Here is a 19,802-nt window from a genome sequence, read left to right as displayed (position 1 = left end):
ATAAAAATATTGAGCAAAATTGGCCCTAGAATTGAACCTTGAGGAACACTGCTGGTGACCACTTGCCAGCCAAATGTAGCCCTATTCACTACAACCCTTTGAGCCCTGCCCTTCAGCCAGTTCATCACTCAGTCCACCATAAACCCACTCAACTCACAGTTGGATGATTTGTTCAGAAGGATACTGTGAGGGTTAGTATCAGATTTTGGAAGGGGCCACTGGAGATTGTCTCATTCAGGCCCCCTGCTCAAAACAGGGGCTGCTTGAGTGGGTTGCCCAGGATATTGCCCAGTCAGGTTTTTAATATCTTGTAGGATGCAGACTCCACCATCTGTTCCAGTTTCCAATGACCCTTATGGTGTATTTAAAAAAAAAAAAAAAGAAGTGTGGAATATCCTGTGTTTCAGTTTGTGCCCATTGCCACTTGTCCTGTCACTGGGCACCACTGAGAGGAGTCTCGCTCTGTCATCTTTACACTTTCCCATCAGCTTTTTATATAGATTGTTAAGGCCCCACCAATCCTTCTCTTCTCCAGGATGAACTTTCCCAGCTCTCTCATCCCCTCCTTGCATGAGAGATGCTCCAGTCCCTTAATCAACTTCATGGCCCTTTGCTTGACTGGCTCCTGTATCTCCATGTCTTTCTTGTACTGGGGACCCCAGAACTTGACACAGGACTCCAGGTTGGCCTCACCAGTGCTGACTAGAGGAGAAGGATCACCTCCCTCAGCCTGCTGGTGACACTCTTCCTAATGCATCCCAGGATGCTGCTGGCTGCCTTTGTTGTGTAGGCACATTGCTGACTCATGTTCAACTTGGTGTCCATCAGGATCCCCAGGTCATTTTCTGCCAAGCTGCTTTCCAGCTGGGTGGCCCCCAGCATGTATTGGTGCATGTTTCCTCCCCAGGTGCAGGACTTGGCATTTCCCTTTGCTGAACTTCATGAGGTTCCTGTCAACCCATTTCTCAGTTTCTCAATGTCCTTCTGGATGGCAGCACAATCCTCTGGACTGGAGTATCAGCCACTTCTCCCAGTTTTGTATAATCTGTTTTAAAATATAATATCAGTTCATTTTTCACAGCAGCAAGAGTTATGATATCGAGAAACTGACACTGTATCAAAAAGGCTATGCAGATGCAGTTAGATTAGATATTCTGTGCATAGAACTGGAGAAGTGCAGTTCATGCCCTCATGATGGACTGGTATGGATTTTTTGGCACATACACATCAGGCAGAACAGCATAGAGGCATTCCCTTTAGAACAGGGGTCCTCAAACTATGGCCCCCCAGGGTCCTCAATCCGGCCCCCAGTATTTACAGAACCCCACCCACCCCCCCTCCGACAGGGGTTGGGGGGGGAAACCAAGCAGCTGCAGATGACCTCCTGCCACTTAATCCACGCACCGGCCCCCTGTTTAAAAAGTTTGAGGACCCCTGCTTTAGAAAAAGCCATGGTTCTCCTAGGTATATGCTCTCATCCCTCTGGAAGAGAAGGGCCCTGTATCTTCAAAGTAGTCTCCTAGGGAAGAATGATGTGCAAGTGATATCTCCACCCAGAAATTGTATGTTGTGAATGCTCTTAGTTAAGTATGGGAAGGAGGCATTTAAAGGTACAAATAGAAGATGTATGCAGCGCACAAATCATAGGTCTTGAGATATACTGCTGCAAAAATTTGGTAAACAGCATCACTCTTCTAAAACAAGCAGATTTTAGTATTAGAAGACATTCTAACCATCTGGGTTGAGCAGGATAAGTTGGATGCAACATTTCTATTGTCTTTCCTATTGATTTTTGTTATTAAATCCCATTGTAAAGGGCAGTGAAGTACTCTCAGGTGAAGTGGATCACATTGTTAGACTGAAGCAATGCAGCTAAGATGGAGAATTTTTGGATGTACTGGGCTAAAAGTGAAATGTAGGTAGGTCTTCAAGGAGGAGGAAAAAAAAGGTTGCAGGTGCTTATTATTATTAAGACTCCTTGAAAAAAGCACTTTAAAAGTCCGTAGCAAAGTTTTCTATGGTAATAATAGAAAGACTGACATTCATTTATTGTTTGTATCTTGACAAAGTTTTAGTTAGGATTCTAAAGCAGTTCTGTTAACTCTTAAAGAAGCAGTATTGGACATTTGTTTTAGATATTAGATTATACTGTTTCAAGTAGCTGCATAAATTGCCTGTCCTCCATGATTTCTCAAATATTTCTAGCTATTGGTATAAAAGCTACTTGTGGGCTGTAGTGTATATTGCATATTGTACCTCTGTATTTTCATTTTGCTGAGGAAAACAAACAGGCAATTATTCTTCAAAGACAAAACTTGGCCATACAAGCATTTTTCAGAATAACTCTAATTGCATGTCTTGTAGCACACTGTAGATTGTATGATATTTGGATTTGGGGGGGTGGGGGTTGGTCAGGCTGCAATAGTTCTTTCAGAAACTTTTGTAGCACACATGGAAAGACAGTTCCTAGAAGACCGCTGTATGATCTTTCTGATTGGTCAATAAGAATAATATTCTGTAGACAAGACTAGCTTAGGATTTTTGTGATGCTACTGGAACAACCATTAACATATTTAAGCAGTGCTGAATTTCTATATGTCAGCAATTAGATTAGTTTATGTAAAAGCTTTTTTAATTATTATTTTTGCATATGAATATGAGAGCTTTCAGGCTTTTCAGAGAATTCTTTGTGGATACATTTGGTGTTGAAGGATTGTATGCTTTATTTTTTTTGTCCTTGCTTACTGTTTAAAGCTCAGTCTTCCAATATCTGTATATGATGTCAGTTAGATTGACAGTATCTCACACCTTTTATGTTTAACTGTAATATAAACAGCATTATGTATCTAATGGGAATAGGAATGTGATGGGAATGCTTTCCCAAGGGAACAGGTGTACTGGGTTTGCATGGCAAGGTTTTGGTAGCAGGGGGGCTACAAAGGTGGCTTCTGTGAGAAGCTGCTAGAAGCTTCCCCTATGTCTGATAGAACCAATGCCAGCCAGCTCCAAAGACAGACTCACCACTGGTAGTGCCTCTGTGATAACATATTTAAGAAGAGGAAAAAAACCCATCTGCACAATAGAAACTGCATCTGGAGAGAGGAGCAAGAATATGTGAAACAACTCTGTAGACACCAAGGTCAGTGAAGAAGGAGGCAGAGAAGGTGCTCCAGGCACCAGGGCAGAGATTGCCCTGCAGCCTGTGGTGAAGACCACGGTGAGGCAGGCTGTCCCCCTGCAGCCCATGGAGGTTCATGGTGGAGCAGGTGGATGCACCCAAAGGAGGCTGTGACCCTGTGAGAAGCCCACACTGGAGCAGGCTCCTGGAAGGACCTATGGAGAGAGGAGCCCGTGATGGAGCAGTCCATTCCTGAAGGACTGCACTCCATGGAAGGGATCCATGCTGTAGCAGTTCGTGAAGAACTGTAGCCCGTGGGAAGAACCCACACTGGAAAAGTTTGTGGAGGAATGTCTCCTGTGGAGGGTTGCCACACTGGAGCAGGGGAAGAGTATGAGGAGACCTCCCTCTGTGGAGGAAGGAGCGACAGAAACAATGTGTAGTAAACTGACCTTGACCTCCATTCCCATCCCCCTGTGCTGCTCAGGGGGATGAGGTAGAGAAAATCTGGAATAAAGTTAAGCCCAGGAAGAAGGGGGGGGGGGGGGGGGGGGAGTATTTTAAGATTTGGTTTTATTTCTCATTATCCTACTCTGATTTGATTGGCAATAAATTAAATTAATTGTTCCCCAAATTGAGTCCATTTTGCCCATGACAGTAACTGGTGAGTGATCTTTCCCTGTCCTTATCTCAACCCATGAGCTTTTCATTATATATTCTCTCCCTTGTCCAGCTGCGGAGGGGAGCGATAGAGTGGCTTTGGTGGGCACCTGGCATCCAGCTAGGGTCAACCCACCACAATAGGAAATGCTACTTGTGCAGTTGAGTCAGCACAGAACTGTAACATTTTGTGTCACATGGTAAGTTAGGAAGCATATAACTCTCTCAAAGTACTTGTTAGAGTGCCAGGGATCTTATGCGTTACAGATGTTTCAGCATTTTCATAGTACAAGTATATTCCCATATTCTAGGTGCCATTTTACAAAATCACCTTTTCTGTATGTCTCTTTTTGCCCCACAGTTGTGAAAAATAGCAATAAAAAAATAGAAGCAAGGGCTACTGTTTACCTAGGATGCATCTGTATAAAGAATTGTTTTCTAACTCTTTGGTAGCCTCTATTAGTTGAATGTGATTCTGGAATTTATTTTTAGCAAATATACAAGATAGGCCTTTTAAAGAAATGAGGAAAAGGAAGAAGGGGTGGATGTTTGTTGTTGCTGTGTGTTTGTGAAGAAAAAGCAGCAGAAATTAAATTTTATAGCTTCATATTTGATATAGCTCAAAATTTGAGCTGGGGTGGGTATGCAGCCAAGAATTTGCTTCTGGATTGTTGCTGATGCCATCTCAAAGCAGAAATATAGTCATATTGCAGTGTTATAACACTAGCTGCCTTAGAGAAGGTATGTAATAATTGTTTATGAAGTTAGAAGGATAGTATTTGACTGTTTTACTATTAGTGACAAACTGTACTGATCTGGCAAAGCAAGGACAAATATTTCTATGTTGAAGGAGACTAGAATTTCAGGGCTGCTGGGCTAAAAACAACCCAACAGTGTGCAACTAAAGCTTCCTCTGAGAGTTCACCTTATGACATCTGCACTGCCACATCTCCTAAAAATTTGGTTTTGAAATACTTGCTGGGTCAAAGCTTTATGCTCTTTTACATGCTGTATTTTTGTATCATATTTGCACTGAAGTACTTGCTACTCTTGACTTTAGATACCTAGCTATAGTTCTTTAATATTAGCAGCATTCCATAGGAGTGTCCTATTAGTATAATAACATTTCTTACAGCAGTTTACCAAGGTATTTGCTGGTGGATCACATAGAGATAGAAAATTCATGATACTGGTTTGCTGTGCTGTTTGCTTTATTTTTCTAATATGACTTTCCCAAGTATATGATATCTGATGGAGGTTTTATAGTTGGAACAGAGAAGAACATTCTTTATGATAGTGAATGAGTGGGGGAAATAGTATGAAAGATGGTTTCTCCATTAAGATTTAATTAAGGTTTTGGTAGCGGGGGTGGCTGCAGATGTGGTCTCTGTGGTAATAGGTATGGGGCTGCCCTGTGCCAGACACAGCTGGTTCCAGCCAACTTGTTGATGAACCCACAGCAGGCTGAAGCTAAGCCAGTCAGTGAAGTTGGTGGCGCTTCTTTGAAGACATTTAAGAAAGGACAAAAATGCCAGATGATGAGCAGGAGGGGGGGGGAATTTAGAAACAATAATATAAAAATCAAGGTCAGAGAAGAAGGAGCAGGAGGAGGTTCTTCAGGCACCAGAGCAGATATTCCCCTGCAGCCTGTGGAAGAGACCACACCAGAGCAGATATCTACACGGGGGCTGTGGATGACCCCATGCCAGAGCAGGTGGATATTTCCTGAAGGAATTGAGGCCTGTGGAAAGCCCATGCTAGAGCAGATTTTTCCTGATAGGAACTGCAGTTTCTGAAGAGGCCCTCTGCTGGAGTAGGGGAAAAGTGTGAGGAAGGAGCAGCAGAAAGGAACTGTTATGGACCAACCTAAGTCCTCTGTTTCCCATCCTCCCGGTGTTGTTCAGGGTGTGGGGAAATAAAGTAGTCAGGAATGAAGGAGTGAAGTTGAGCCTGGGAAAAGGGTGTGGGGAGAAGGTGTTGTTTTAATTTGTCTTTGTTTCTCACTATCCAAAGCTATTTTAATTGTCAAAAATTAAAGGAATTTTCCTCAAGTCAAGTCTGTTTTGCCCATGACAGTAATTGGTAAGTGATCTTCCTGTCTTTATCTTGACCTATGAGCTTTTCCATCTTCTTCCCCTGTTCTGTTGAGGAACAGGAGTGAGGGAGTGGCTGGGTGGGTGTGTGGCAGCTGGCTGAGGTCAACCTACCAGTTGTCTATCACTGAGGGCAGCTATTAATATTTCAACGTGCTTAATTGAATAGTTTATTGACAAAGAAAAAAAGTTTTTCTTTGATGATTTAGCTGTTTAGATAAGTCTCAACATCCCAATAGACTGTGTGTGATCACTGCAATGAAAAGGAAGGGCTATAACACTTCAGAAAGTGTTTGTCATGTTTTGGTGTTTTCCTCATTTCTTATTCCCACTGCCAAACCAGAGATATTTCTACATCAGTCACTCAAATTATGTAACTTTATTTTCTTACCATGTCTAGTCTCTATCTCCTGATTCCTCTCCACCCTGGGGTGCAGAACCAAGTAGGCAACATCATCAGGATGTCTGCAGTACAGCAGAGACCTCCATTAACAAAGAGGTAGTGCAATCTTGTTAAAAGCCACCGTCTTGTCTGTATCACTTATGCCTTTCTATTTTCTTTACCTCTTTGTACATGTATAATCTCCTCTCTTTTACCAAAACAGCAACAAAAAGAAAAAACTGGTTTGACATTTTTCCTTTGTGCTTGCCTCTCTGTCTGACTGAATGCATAACACAGGGTATCTAAGACCATTTGTGATGGCATTCCTTACTCTGTGTTTGGCTGCACCAGCACTTGTTTAACAGGCTAGAGGGTATTGATTTATTGAGGAACACTGCCAACATAACCTCTGTATTCAGGGCAAGAGGAGCTAGCCCTCTTCCTTATCTCTGCAGAATATCTTGCCATAAAGAAAACAACATTTCTCAGCCAGGTGAATAGGCCCTTCCAATGTAGTAATTTAATGCTGCCCACTATCTTATTGATCAATCTGACCTATCAATCTGATCTATCAAACTGAGCCATAGGAACAAGTAAGTGATTTCTTGATAGCCTGACAATGATTCACAAGCAGAACTGGAACTACAGTCTAGGAGTCCTGACTCGACTCTTTGAAAGCAAGCTATACACTTCATTTTTTTTGTCAAGGCCTGTACTAGGCAGGTTTCCACACTGGTATAGTTGAGCTGAGATGAGAGATGAGAATTTTTTTTTCAAACTTCAATGTTAGATTTGTTAAGAGAGATCTATAATCAAGTAGACACAGTTGCTGATAAATAACTTGTGCTTAGCAGTCAGCTAAGAGCATGATATCTTCTACAAATGAATAAACCAGTGTACTATAACCAGAAGTATTGGCTGAAATTTAAGACTTAGTCCATTCTTTTTTTTTTTTTTTTTTCTTCTTTATCATCTAGGGGGGGAAAAAGCTTGTAGCCTGTGTATATTTTAATTTAAATCTATGCTTGCATTTAGAAGGGGATGGAAGCTTTCAGAAGACTTAGGAATTTTATCCTTAATTTATCCTGCACCAAAGCCTTCATCAGTATTGGACTGTGTCATTATGATTTCATCTACAATATTCTTGAGCTTGCTAAAGCCTCTGGCTTTATCCAGTTTACAGATGTAGTTGCTTTAGAATCATAGAAACACTTAGGTCAGAAAAGACTTTTGAGATCAAGTCCAGCTGTTAACCCAGGACTACCAAGTCCATCACTAAACCATGTCCCTAAGCACCATGTCTATGTGGTTTTTAAACACCTCCAGGGATGGTGATTCCACCACCTCCCTGGGCAGCCTGTTCCAATGCGTGACCAACCTTTTAGTGAAGGAATTTTTTCCTAATATCCAATCTAAACCTCCCCTGGTGCAACTTGAGGCCATTTCCTCTTGTCCTATTGCTTGTTATCTGGGAGCGGAGACCCCACCTGTCTACAAACCTCATTTCAGGTAGTTGTAAAGAGCAATAAGGTCCCCCCTGAGCCTCCTTTTCTCCAGCCTAAACAACCCCAGTTCCCTCAGCCACTCCTCATAAGACTGGTGACAACTCTAAAGTAATAAACTTTCGGAGTAATTTCAGTCAGATGTGTTGTGGGGTTTTGGGTTTTTTTCCATGCAAATAAGCAACACTGCATGGTTTAGTATCTTCCTTACAAAAATTATAATGACAAAGCCTCATCATTTTTGTGAAACACTTATAGGTCTTAATAAAATCTTTATTTAAAATATAAATTTTACAGTGTTCAGTTGATGGACAAACCCAGTAATTCAACATTAATGTCCTATTTTTTTTTACTCATGGATATATAATTAAAAATTGATTCCCCTTTTTCAGTAACATTATCTGATACCTTGTTATTACTTTAGTTTTATCAGTGTTTCTTGACATGGATATTGAATGAAAAAAATTGTCTGTGTAGAGCCCTTGTAATAAAAACATTAATTTTATATTAGTTTACACAGCTTTATCCTGAAATGAAGTTTTATTGGCTAGTCAGATTACTGGATATCTGTCAAACCTGTAATTATATACATAAAATTTAATGAGGCCTTGAGTCTTTTAAAAACAATTATATGTATGCTTTGAAAAGTATACTTATGTGTATAAGCTGCCTCTGATTTTTTGGAAGTGTACAGTTGTTTTGTTCTCTAGGCCTGTCAGAATCCAGCTAATTGAATCTCTGCTAGCATCACAGTAGCAGCAACTGCATTGAATTGGGTATAGGTGGCACAGTAAAAATAAAGTCATCACAACAGATTGAATAGCCAAAGAACAGCAAATCCTGATTTGAAAATAAAATATTGTGTCCTCTCAGCACTTGATTTCCCTTAAGCATTTTGACAGCAGGTGGTCATTACTTAGTCACAAATTTCTCTCTGCTGATACTGTCTCTGAGAAGAATCATAGAATCATTTAGGTTGGAAAAGTCCAACTGTAAACCTAACACTGCCAAATCCACCACAAGAGCTTTCATGGTTTTGCTGGACAACTCAGCAACTCTTTCATGAGGAAAGGCCAAGTATTTTAAGGTTCTGTAGGCTCTGTTTTCTGTTTTATGCACCTTTTTTTTTCTACCACCAGTTATTTTGCAGTGAAGACAGTTTAGTAGGATGAATAATATTACTTATTCCTTGCAGCCTTGTAACAATAAATGGAAAAGGCTCACCAGATTAGTCATTTACCTGTCACATAAGTGTGTACTTCCCAAGTGACTGATTTGTCACAAGCGTACAAAAGCTGTTAAACAGCCTATCATAAAGGAAAACAACTTGGTATATATGTGAATATGTAAATGCAACTGAACCTCTTCTGAGACACTGGACTTTATCCTGATCATACATGGATCTTGTTTTGTTATATATATATAGCAGTTGCTCCAATTTTAATGCATTGTAGAATGAGGTTCAGATTTGTCAACATCTTGTAATGCTTGACTTATCCAAAAGTTTTATTTCATAAAGGTTTAATAGTAGCATATTCTTTAGTATACCTATTGCCATGGGGTTTTTTATACAAAGTTGTCTAGTAAATTCTCCCATATCTATATATTGTTGAATATAACAAAATGGTGAGTGTCCCTGAAGTTATTTTTTCTAGATGTTTTTATTTTTACCACAGAGTCTTTCATATAAAATTACAATTGGAAGTGAGGTATTATTTTAGTCTGTGTATTTACAAGTGTAGGATGGATGTTCTTGTTTTTTTTCTGTAAGTCCACCTTTCATGAAAGTGAGATTTTACTTGATTAAACAAACAAGGAATAAATGCCTTTCTTGCAGTTTTCATTGTCTAAATCATGCACGTTTATATGTGCTTTTGTGCTTGTTACAGAATCAGTGTAGGACTGTTATTAAATGCATTTACTCCAGCAGATATAGGTGGCTACATAGTCTGTCAAGAACAATCCTAATAAGTAATTAAATTTTGTCAAGTCAATGCTTTTTGTCATGAATAATAGTATTGGTCCATTTTAAATATCTCCATATGTATTTATTTGAAAAATGTCTTTGAGAGATTATGTTTTTTTCCTGTATTTCTGTTTGTTAAAGAGAGCGCAGCACTAATTAGTAGTCAGGAAGTGTGTTGCCAAATACCAAGAGCTAATTCAAAATAATGTTGTGTGTTGCCTGCTTAATGAACATGTTAATAGAATGTACCGTATTTAGGGATAATAACTCTCTAATAATTGGTCAGACTTTTTATTTAAAAGTAAATATTTTCCTAATAAACTCTCACCATCTTTTGCTGATAACTATTACTGTGATTTAATTTTTATGGAGGAATTTTTAATGTGCATTTAAGCATATTTTGTTCTGTTTGAAATACTATTTGTCTTGATTACAGTCCAGAAAAAGCTTGGTTTCATTCCCAACATATGTTGAAGGTAAGATATATTTCATAACTTAATTTTCTTTTCATTATATGAACACCAAAGTTTTTAATGTATATAATTTTATTTTTATGTGCAGAACATAAAACTTGCTAAGGTTAGATGAACTGATTTAGATTAAAATGTGTCCAACCTGGAACTATATTAAACCCTTGTAGGCTTTTTTGGAAGCTGAGTAAAATGTCTCTCTTATTTTATAACATTTTATTGATGGCTCTTGCCACCTTTCAACTGGGTTGTTATTGATATCATTTAAATCACTGATTAAAAAACCCCAAACCGTGGAATTCCTAATGTTTGTGAATGTGTGTAGAGAGTAATTTGTTGCTTGATAAGGAACAGAGGTTAGACAAAACAGTCAATATTTACACAAAACTGAGATTTAATTAGCAGGCAAGTAGGAGTAAACTTGCACTGATTTTCAGGTACTTATCTTCTGATTAAATAACCCTTATGCTTTATAGAACGGCCAAAAAAATTTTAAAAAGCTGATGTCATATTTAATTTAAAATATCTTTAAATTCCTTGGTTGTTTTACAGTGTGCTGTAAATTTTAACATTGGTTTAGTCTTTAAAAGTACATGTTGTATATTTTAGAACCCATGACCAGATGAACTGGTGTACATTACATGGATTGCTTTGAAACTAGCTGAGGTTTGGAAATTCAAACCAATGAAGGATCTCTCTTTGGTAGACAGCCCTTTCTTTGTCAAGACCATCTTAAAGTGTGTCCCTGCCCCCCAACAAAGAAAAAAATTTCTTAACATTCTTTGAGATATTGGTCCAGTGGGCAGTTGCTTAAAACATTGAACACACTATTTTTATGCAGGTAATTGATAGTCTGAGAAAAACTTTCACCTATACTACACTTATTCAACAGATAATTCTATACTCTAACATAATGTATGAAGGGGGGCTTATGAAGAACAATACTGTTGTTCTGCAAGTGTGTTCACATCTCATAAAAATAAAACATGTTCCTCTTTCCTTTTTAATATGCTTCCTGTCTTATCCATACCTCTTTCTAGGGTGAAAGATTTTTAATATTTTAAGATTTAAAGATGTTTAAGATTTTGTGTTTTGATCAAGAACTGTGCTATAAAGGGTTTGGTAATGGAAGTGCTGATAAGGCCTTTATGCATAAAGTAATAAATATCAGCAATTGAAATACTGTATAATTTCAGGGCTTGAGCAATAATATGCCAATATGTAGCATGTCTAGATGCTATGTGGTTGCTTGAAAGTGGTTGGTAAGATGCTGATGCTGTCAGGTCTGGAACAGGCACCAACACAGTGATATCCAAATGCATGCTTTATCCCACTTGGGTGTTCCCCTGATAGCCAGGGAAAGCACCTCAACTCCCCCAGTCATCCTGATCATGGAAGCACGTTTGACATGTCATATGGTCAGAACAGAAGGTTTTCTTCATTGTCCAGATTTAGACTGCAGTGACTGATCAAGCACAGGATTGCCCAGGGAGGACCCACAAAAAACACAGATCACATGATTTACATACTTTATTATCCTTTTTCCCACTGCTTGGCCCTTCTTTTTGTATCTCCTTTTCTAATATCCATGCCTGGACTTGGTGCTCTCACCCACACCTTGAGTCTTTCGAGATGCAGGTCTCCTACTTGACAGCTAGTCCAGCTTGATGTGTGCTAGCAAATTATACACACACACACACACACACAGAGTATTAAAAATCATTAGGGAAATATAAATTCCTCCACTTGCTGGCACCTAAACCTATGGGCCCTGTAACTTGTGGCCCCTTCTCCAGTTGCTGGCACTTAGACCTTACAACGCTCACATAGGATAGAGGGTGAGAGCACACAGAAAAAATAATTGAGTAAAAGGATTTAATAAGAAGACAGGACAGACTTCAGTGATAAGGCACAATGCTCAGTCAAACAAGTGTACTGACTAGCAGCCTGCTTACATGTGACTGGCCTCTTCTAACCCCCCTTTTCTCCATTTTCCCATGCTTGTACTTCCGCCTCCATCTAATTTGATCTCTCCCATTCTTCACCCTGGTCTCCTCTCAAATATAAAACCCTGCCTCTAATTACTCTTTGCCAACTGGTCTGTTTTGCTACATCCATGCCCAGATTTGGTATTTCTGATGCCAGTCCCGAGACACTCTCAGCATTATATGCTACAGTTACCCAGGCACCATTGGTCTTGCAAGGTTCCACTTCCCCAAAGGCCCCCAATGCTCCCTGTCACGTATCTCTGAAGTCACACGTAGCTCCCCCTTAACCACCAATGCAATCCAGCCATCCCTCATGGTGCTGCCTGTAACTTTTGGCAACTTATCACTCTGTTACCTGTCAAATCTGGCAGTTTCTCATGCCATGGCCAGTAGTTTTCCACATCCTGTTCAACTAGCTGAACCTTGGGCCACAGCCTAATCAGCAGACCAATCATTTCCCTGCAGCCCTAACAATATAAATTCTATTCCTTTAGGTTTCATTCTTGAACATGACTAGTGATCATAATTACTTTCATTTTTGGGGTGTTGTCATGGTTTAACCCCGGCTGGCAACCAAGAACCATGCGGCCACTTTCTCACTCCCCCTCACCCAGAGGGATGGGGAGGAGAATCAGAAAGGAATGTAAAACTCAAGGGTTGAGATAAGAACAATTTAATAGGTAAAGCAAAAGCTGCGCATGCAAGCAAAGCAAAGCAAGGAATTAATTCACTACTTCCCATGGGCAGGCAGGTGTTCAGCCATCCCCAGGAAAGCAGGTCTCCATCATGCATAACAGTTACTCAGGAAGACAAATGCCATAATGCCAGATGCCCCTCCCACACACACACCTTCCTTCTTCTTCCCCCGGTTTATATACTCAGCATGACATCATATGTTATTGAATACCTCTTTGGCTAGTTCAGGTCACCTGTCCTGGCCGTGTCCCCTCCCAATTTCCCATGCCTCTCCAGCCCTCTCACTGGCAGGGCCCAAGAAACCCAAAAGTCCTTGACTTAGTATAAACATTACCCAGCAACAACTAAAATCATCAGTGTGCTATCAACATTGTTCTGCATCACAGCCAAAACACAGCACTGTACTAGCTACTAAGAAGAAAATTAACTCTATCCCAGCTGAAACCAGGACAGTGTCCATTTATGTAGTATCTGAATAGATTGAGTACACTCAAGGTACATCTAAATCAGTAGTCTTAAGCTTTCATCTACTTATTGGGAAAGCCTCATGGTAAAGATTGTATATGTACTCGTATTTGTGTGTATATTATGAGTGTGATTAACATTTAGCTCTAGCTAGTAATTTTTTTTTATTAACTTATATTGCATATATATAACATTATTTTGGGGGTAAAGATCTCAGTCCTTGTTAATGTCATCTTTGGTGAATTAGAAGAAAATTGGCATTTTTGTGTTATGCTCAACTTCAGGCTTTAGCACCTCTTAAATCTCAGGCTAACTCTTGAGTTGACTAAAGACTCTGTTCTAAAAGGATCAGGTTTTGTTCCTAGAAAAACAGAGAGCAAAATCAGTTTATACTTCTTGATATAATATAGACAATTCTACAAATTCTCTCAAATGATGATTATCTGTACTTTTTCAGTGGCCTTAAACAGATTTTTTTCTTACTTGTAGCAAAACAAGAAGCTTCTTCCAAAAACCTTCCTTTTTCTCAGATCATGAGAATTTTAACATACAGAGAGAAAAGCCCTGTCTTCAGCAGATATAATCCTCAAACACCTGAAAACCTGTGTATTATACATGTTTCTTTGTACTGATTTGTGAGATGATTTTTACTTTGACTTTTAACTTTACACAGAAGGTGATGAGAGCTGAAGTCATTAAATATTTTGCAGGACTAAGACAGTAGCTTTTTCAAAATGCAAGAGCTCTTGCTCTGTATATTTACCATCAAAATCTTTTTGTATAACACCTCCCCCCCTGCCCCAACACAATACCCTTGTTGGGAATGAGTGCAATTTTGATAATATTAAACTCCTCTATTATGGAGGGGGGTGTGTGTATCATAATTGTAAAGTATTCTTGAGGAGATTCCACTACCCATTCAAAGTGCTGAGAGAACAATTTAAGTATTCTTGTTTCTATGTAAGAACAAAACTAAAGAGGTTATTTTGCTCTGGAGTGAACCCTACCTTATAGGACAATGATCTATTCTGAGAAATTGCATTAGCAAATAGTTTCTGCTGGAGAGATGTTGGGAAGACATGCTCGGTGTTTTGTATTCCTTGATTAAAATATTGCTTGTCATACCATCATGCTAAAATGAAATAGTTCAGTGGAGCATTTACAGCTCTTAGGTACAGGCTCAAGTGATCAGAATATATTTTTTTTTACCATGGTTTAATGTGATTTTTTTTGCTCCTGTATTTGTAGTTCCTGGACCTTGTGATCCTGAAGACTTGATTGATGGAATAATTTTTGCTGCCAATTACCTTGGCTCCACTCAACTCCTTTCTGACAAAACTCCCTCCAAGAATGTGAGAATGATGCAGGCACAAGAGGCTGTCAGCAGAATCAAGGTGAGGGACAACTCTTGCTCTTTCTCAAGTTGGTGTTTTAGAGCTGCAGATGTGAACTTTTTGTACACTCAAGTCTTCTCATGTTGGATTATCTGTGGTTTCAGAAACATTAAGTGACTAATCTTTCTTTTTGCAAGATAAACCACTTATTTAATGCTGCTTTTGGAACAAGGGTGAAGGAAAACAGTTCCAGATAATTCTAATTTGTACAGTACAACTACTGCTCTATTCTGTTAGCCAAAAATCTGTAATTGTCAGGGCAGGCCCAAAATGAGAGACAGACATGTGATTCAAAGTCTCTAGGTAAGTAATAGCTCAAAGAGGCTGAGCAATGTCTGCTAGCCAGATTTATTAGCTATCCTGATAACAAACCAAGGGCAGATGTAGACATACTATTTATAAAACATCATCTCCTTTGGACAGATACAAGCATAAACCTGACACCACCACCACCCTCACCAAGGGTGTGCCCCCCACACCCTCCAGTGGACCTGGCTTAGCAGGATAATGGACACAAAAAGCCTGAACCTCAGCTGGGGTATGCACCTCTGATGCAGGCTCCAAGGAATGGTCCTCTGGGCCATACCATGCCCAATCAATCAAATACTGCAGGGTACCCCAGGATATCCTGAAATCCAAAATAGCCCAGACGTGATATTTTCTCTGGCCCTGGACCATAATTGGGGGCAGAGGTCAAGGTTGCCACTAGAAGGGATCTGAGTGAATGGGTTTTAATGGGGAGATGTGAACAACAGGGTGAATCTTGAGAGCACGTGGAAGCTGCAGACAAAATGTGACCGGACTAACTTGGGCTGTGATTTTATATAGTCCAAGATAACGAGTCTAAATTAGAAAAAAACTGCGCCAAATGAACATGTTCACCAGACAACCAAACGTAGTCCCCAACCACAAAGTCTGATGCTGGTCACCAACATCTATCTGCACAGTCTTTGTAAGCAGCCTTTGCTTTTTCCAGCTGCTCTTGAAGCAAATGTATATGCCACAACCACTTAAAGAAGACCCTTCAAGGGAGTCCTCAGGGGTATAAAAGTCAGTTCACTGGCTGAGGAGGGAAACAAAGATGCTTAGCATAGAATTACCAAGGGAATTTATTCTCTTACTTTTGCTATGCGCACAGGGGTGCCCCAGCCTAATGCATGGAGGACCTTGATACAGTGTAAAGCAGGTTTTATATATGTTACAGTACAGTTGTGTAGACCAATCAAATTACTTCTGTTACAGGGTGGGCTAATCGGTTACTATTGCTTGTGTAATCAGTATGTAATTGTCCCATGCAGGATCAGTACATGCTTGTCCCATGCAGGTGGTATGGATATATGTGTCAGTGGTGTGTTAATTGTTCTAAACCAATGTTCTGTGTAGAGGAGTGCATGTGTGTATACTGGATTCTGGTCAACTGCATTTCTGGCCATGGTTATATGCCTGGGGGTTTTTGGAAAGTAAATCTATTGTTTTATTATGGGTATGGAGTGGTGTCAGTCGGTGAGAGCCAGCTTAGGTTGGGTCTTCAGGTCACGTTGACCCTGAGGTAAAAGCTCATAGTCTCAGGTACTGTTCGTACTTCTAAGGAAGTCAGCATCTTGCCTTTCACAGGGGAAACCCCCTGGACAGCCTCCAGAGTAGCGGGGTGGTCATGGGGATGAAAACCATACTTCACATAAAAAGGAGTCTGCTGCATAGAAGAGTGGACATTGCTGTTATAGGCAAATTCTGCCAATGGTAAGACAGAGCTGCAGTCATCCTGATGTTAATTAATATAATAATGGAGATACTGCTGCAGGATCCAGTTGACCCACTCCATATGACCATTAGATTGTAGGTGATACAGGTAGGAAAGACAGAGTTGCACCCCCAGCAGGGCCATAAGCTGCCTCCAGAACTAGGCAGTGAACTGGGCCCCTTGATCCATCGCCATGCTATCCGGCAGGCCATGGCAGCAAGACACATGCTGCAAAAACAAACACACAGTCTGAGGGGCTGTGGGCAGTTTCTTTAGTAGAACAAAAAAAGCAGCCTTCGTAAACAAGTCCACCACCACAAGCACCTCTGCCTGCCCCTGAGACACAGGCAAGTTCACAATAAAATCCATTGAAATAATTTTCCATGGTCACTCAGGAGTTGGTAAGGGATGTAGTAGACCCTGCAGCCTCTGTCGGTTTCTTGGCCTGGGCATTGATGTTATAAGCAAGAACATAGCTTGTGACATCTGCATGCACAATAGGCCACCGGTATATCTGTGTGACTTGATGCAGAGTCTTCCAATGACCATCATGCCCTGCTGTCAGCATGTGATGACAGTACTGAAGGAACTGTGCATGCAGTGGTCCAGCAGGGATATATGGCTGCTCATCATGATACAGTCAACCATCCTTCTCCTGCAGATTCTGTGAAGTATCTCCTGCCTGAAACTGCATGACCAAAGAATCACCAACCATTGCCCAAAGCGCAGAACTTAAAAAAGCATGAGCCAGCATGGATGCAACAAAATTCTGCAGAGAGAAAAAATTACAGGGAGGTGGATCTGTCTCAGCAGCTCATGAGAGATTATCCACCCTACCATTCTGTTTGCCCAATTTGTAGGTGATATTAAACAGAAACAGAGAGAAAAGTTGCCCAACAAGTCAACTGGGGAGAGGCACTTGAGGTTCCTAAAATATTCCAGATTTCGATAGTCAGTCAGTACCAAAGTAGACTCGGCAGGACCCACAAGAAAGTGCCTCCACTCAACAAACACCTCATGGATGGCCAACAACTCTCCCAGATATCATAATTCCTCTCTGCAGCAGTCAACTGTCAGAAGAAATAGGCACAAGGATGAAGCTGTCCATTTGATGGACCACGCTGAGAAAGTGCCACCCCAATGGCAGGGGAAGAAGCATCTGCCTCCAATGCAAAAGCATGACTGGTATCTGGGTGGGTCAAAACCTGGGCTGTCGTAAATGGCTGCTTCAACTCTTCAAAGGCCCCCTGAACCTCAGGCATCCACTAAAAAGGGACAGGCTTACGAGTCAGTGCTGTGAGTAGAGCAACCTTTTGAGCAAAATTCTGAATAAAACACTGATAAAAATTGGCAAAGCTCAAAAAGCGCTGCACATCATTGATGGAGCATGCCAATGAAGAACAGTGTTGATCTTCATGTCCATGCTCATGCCTCAGGATCGATTGAGTATCCTGAGACATCTATACACTGTTGGAAGAAGGCATGCTTCTCCAGCTTGGCATAAAGGCATTGGTGCTAAAGGTGGGAGAGAACGTCCCAAACATGAACAACATGTTCCTCCTATGTGGTCAAGTAAACTAAAATGTCATCCAGATATGCAATGACATAACTGTCCAACAAATCACAGAAGACATCATTCATGAAGTGCTGAAAGGTGGCAGGGGCACTACACAAGCCAACAGGCATCACATGGTACTCAAAATGGCCGTACTTGCAAACAAAGGCATTTTTCCACTCATCACCCCGACAAACACAAATAAGATTATAAGCCCCTCTCAGACCCAGTTTAGTAAACCAGTGGTGTGCACTGCAACATTCCAGTTGCAAAACAGCTCAGGAATGAGAGGCAAGGGCTACCAGTTCTTGATGTTAATATTATTCAGTCCCTAGTAGTCCACACATGGCCTCAAGTCTCCATCCTTCATACAGCTATGGCATCATACAATTCAAGTCATGGGTTATTTTCCCCCAAGGTTAAATATCCTTGAGGTACACACTGGATTTCCCCATCCTTCCACATTATCTACCAAGTGTATTTGAGTCCCTGAGCAAAAGGAGTAACCCATGCTGTCTTTCCCAGCCAGTTCCTTATGTGCAATATGAGGACCTTATCTCCTTTTGCAGTAGGTAGGGGTTTCATTTGCACAGGGCCAGGTCAGTTAGAAGATCCTCTAGTGTTAACCAGCCACATGGCTTCTGCTAAATTTGTATCCCAGTGATTGAATGTCCCAGCACTCATGGCTCTCAGTATAGGTTTTAATAGTTCATTGTATCGTTCAGTCTTTCCAGAGGCTGGTGTGTGATAGCAGATGTGATGCACCCAATCAATACCATGTTCCTTTGCCCAGGTGTCTATGAGGTAGTTTAGGAAAATGAGTCCTGTTGTCTGACATGATTCTTTCTCGGGTGCTGTGCTGCCACAGACCATGCATTTCAAGGCTCAGGATGGTGTTTCAGGTGGTGGTATGGGTTACAACAATTTAAAGATATATCCATTACAGTTTCTACTCCATCCCCAGTATGGCCTCAAGTCTCCATCCTTCTTCTTTACAAAAAATATGGGGGCACCAAGGGGTGGAGTATTGAATAAAACCCTGGGCTAAGCCATTCTCACTATAAGCCTTCAAAGCCACCACCGCTGGCCATGTCTCATGGTTTAACCCTGGCTGACAACCAAGTACCACGCAGCCGCTTGCTCACTCCCCCTTGCTGAGGCAGAAGGCTTGGACACAATTTATACAACCAATGTGATCAAGTTAGTGCCACTTTATTAATAGACTCACCGCAATTTATAGCCCCAGTTAAAAATACACATGCTACGCAGGCTTTGTTATGTAAAAGGTGATAGGTTAAAACTACTTGTTCACACGCTTCCACCTCTCCTATGATTGGTCCCGGTGTGGTGCCCACACGCTGCTCCCCCCTTATGCAGGCATCCTGTTTTTTCTCATCTTTCTGTCCAACTCTCTTATCTCTCTGCGAATAAACAGTTTCTTTGTCTCCCTTGGCCTTGAATATGTCCTTCACAACAGCTGCAGCTTGTTACAGCTTTGGCCTGCTCGGCCAAAGTTACTTGGTCTGGATTGCTCATAATATATCCGTTGTCTTCCAGCCACTCCACACCCCCTCACCCAGAGGGATGGGGAGGAGAATTGGAAACAAATGTAAAACTCAAGGGTTGAGATAAGAACAATTTAATAGGTAATGCAAAAGCTGCGCACGCAAGCAAAGCAAAGCAAGGAATTCATTCACTACTTCCCATGGGCAGGCAGGTGCTCAGCCATATCCAGGAAAGCAGGGCTCCATCACGCATAACGGTTACTCGGG

The 19,802-nt window shown here is 40.9% G+C and overlaps 1 protein-coding gene across 1 annotated transcript in view; it reads left to right on the top strand.

The window, feature by feature from the left end:
• The window catches only part of LOC130141923 (amyloid-beta A4 precursor protein-binding family A member 1-like), a 137,317-nt gene that overhangs the window by 59,922 nt on the left and 57,593 nt on the right, over positions 1–19,802 (top strand). The window contains exons 4-6 of the mRNA XM_056323222.1: positions 6,272–6,370; positions 10,158–10,197; positions 14,589–14,734. Of these exons, the coding sequence (XP_056179197.1) occupies positions 6,272–6,370; positions 10,158–10,197; positions 14,589–14,734 (285 nt within the window). The remainder of the gene's footprint in view (positions 1–6,271; positions 6,371–10,157; positions 10,198–14,588; positions 14,735–19,802) is intronic.

Source organism: Falco biarmicus, chromosome W, assembly GCF_023638135.1.
Source record: "Falco biarmicus isolate bFalBia1 chromosome W, bFalBia1.pri, whole genome shotgun sequence".
NCBI lineage: Eukaryota > Metazoa > Chordata > Aves > Falconiformes > Falconidae > Falco > Falco biarmicus.
The sequence above is the reverse complement of the archived record's forward strand: the minus strand, read 5'-3'. Positions and strand labels throughout refer to the sequence as shown.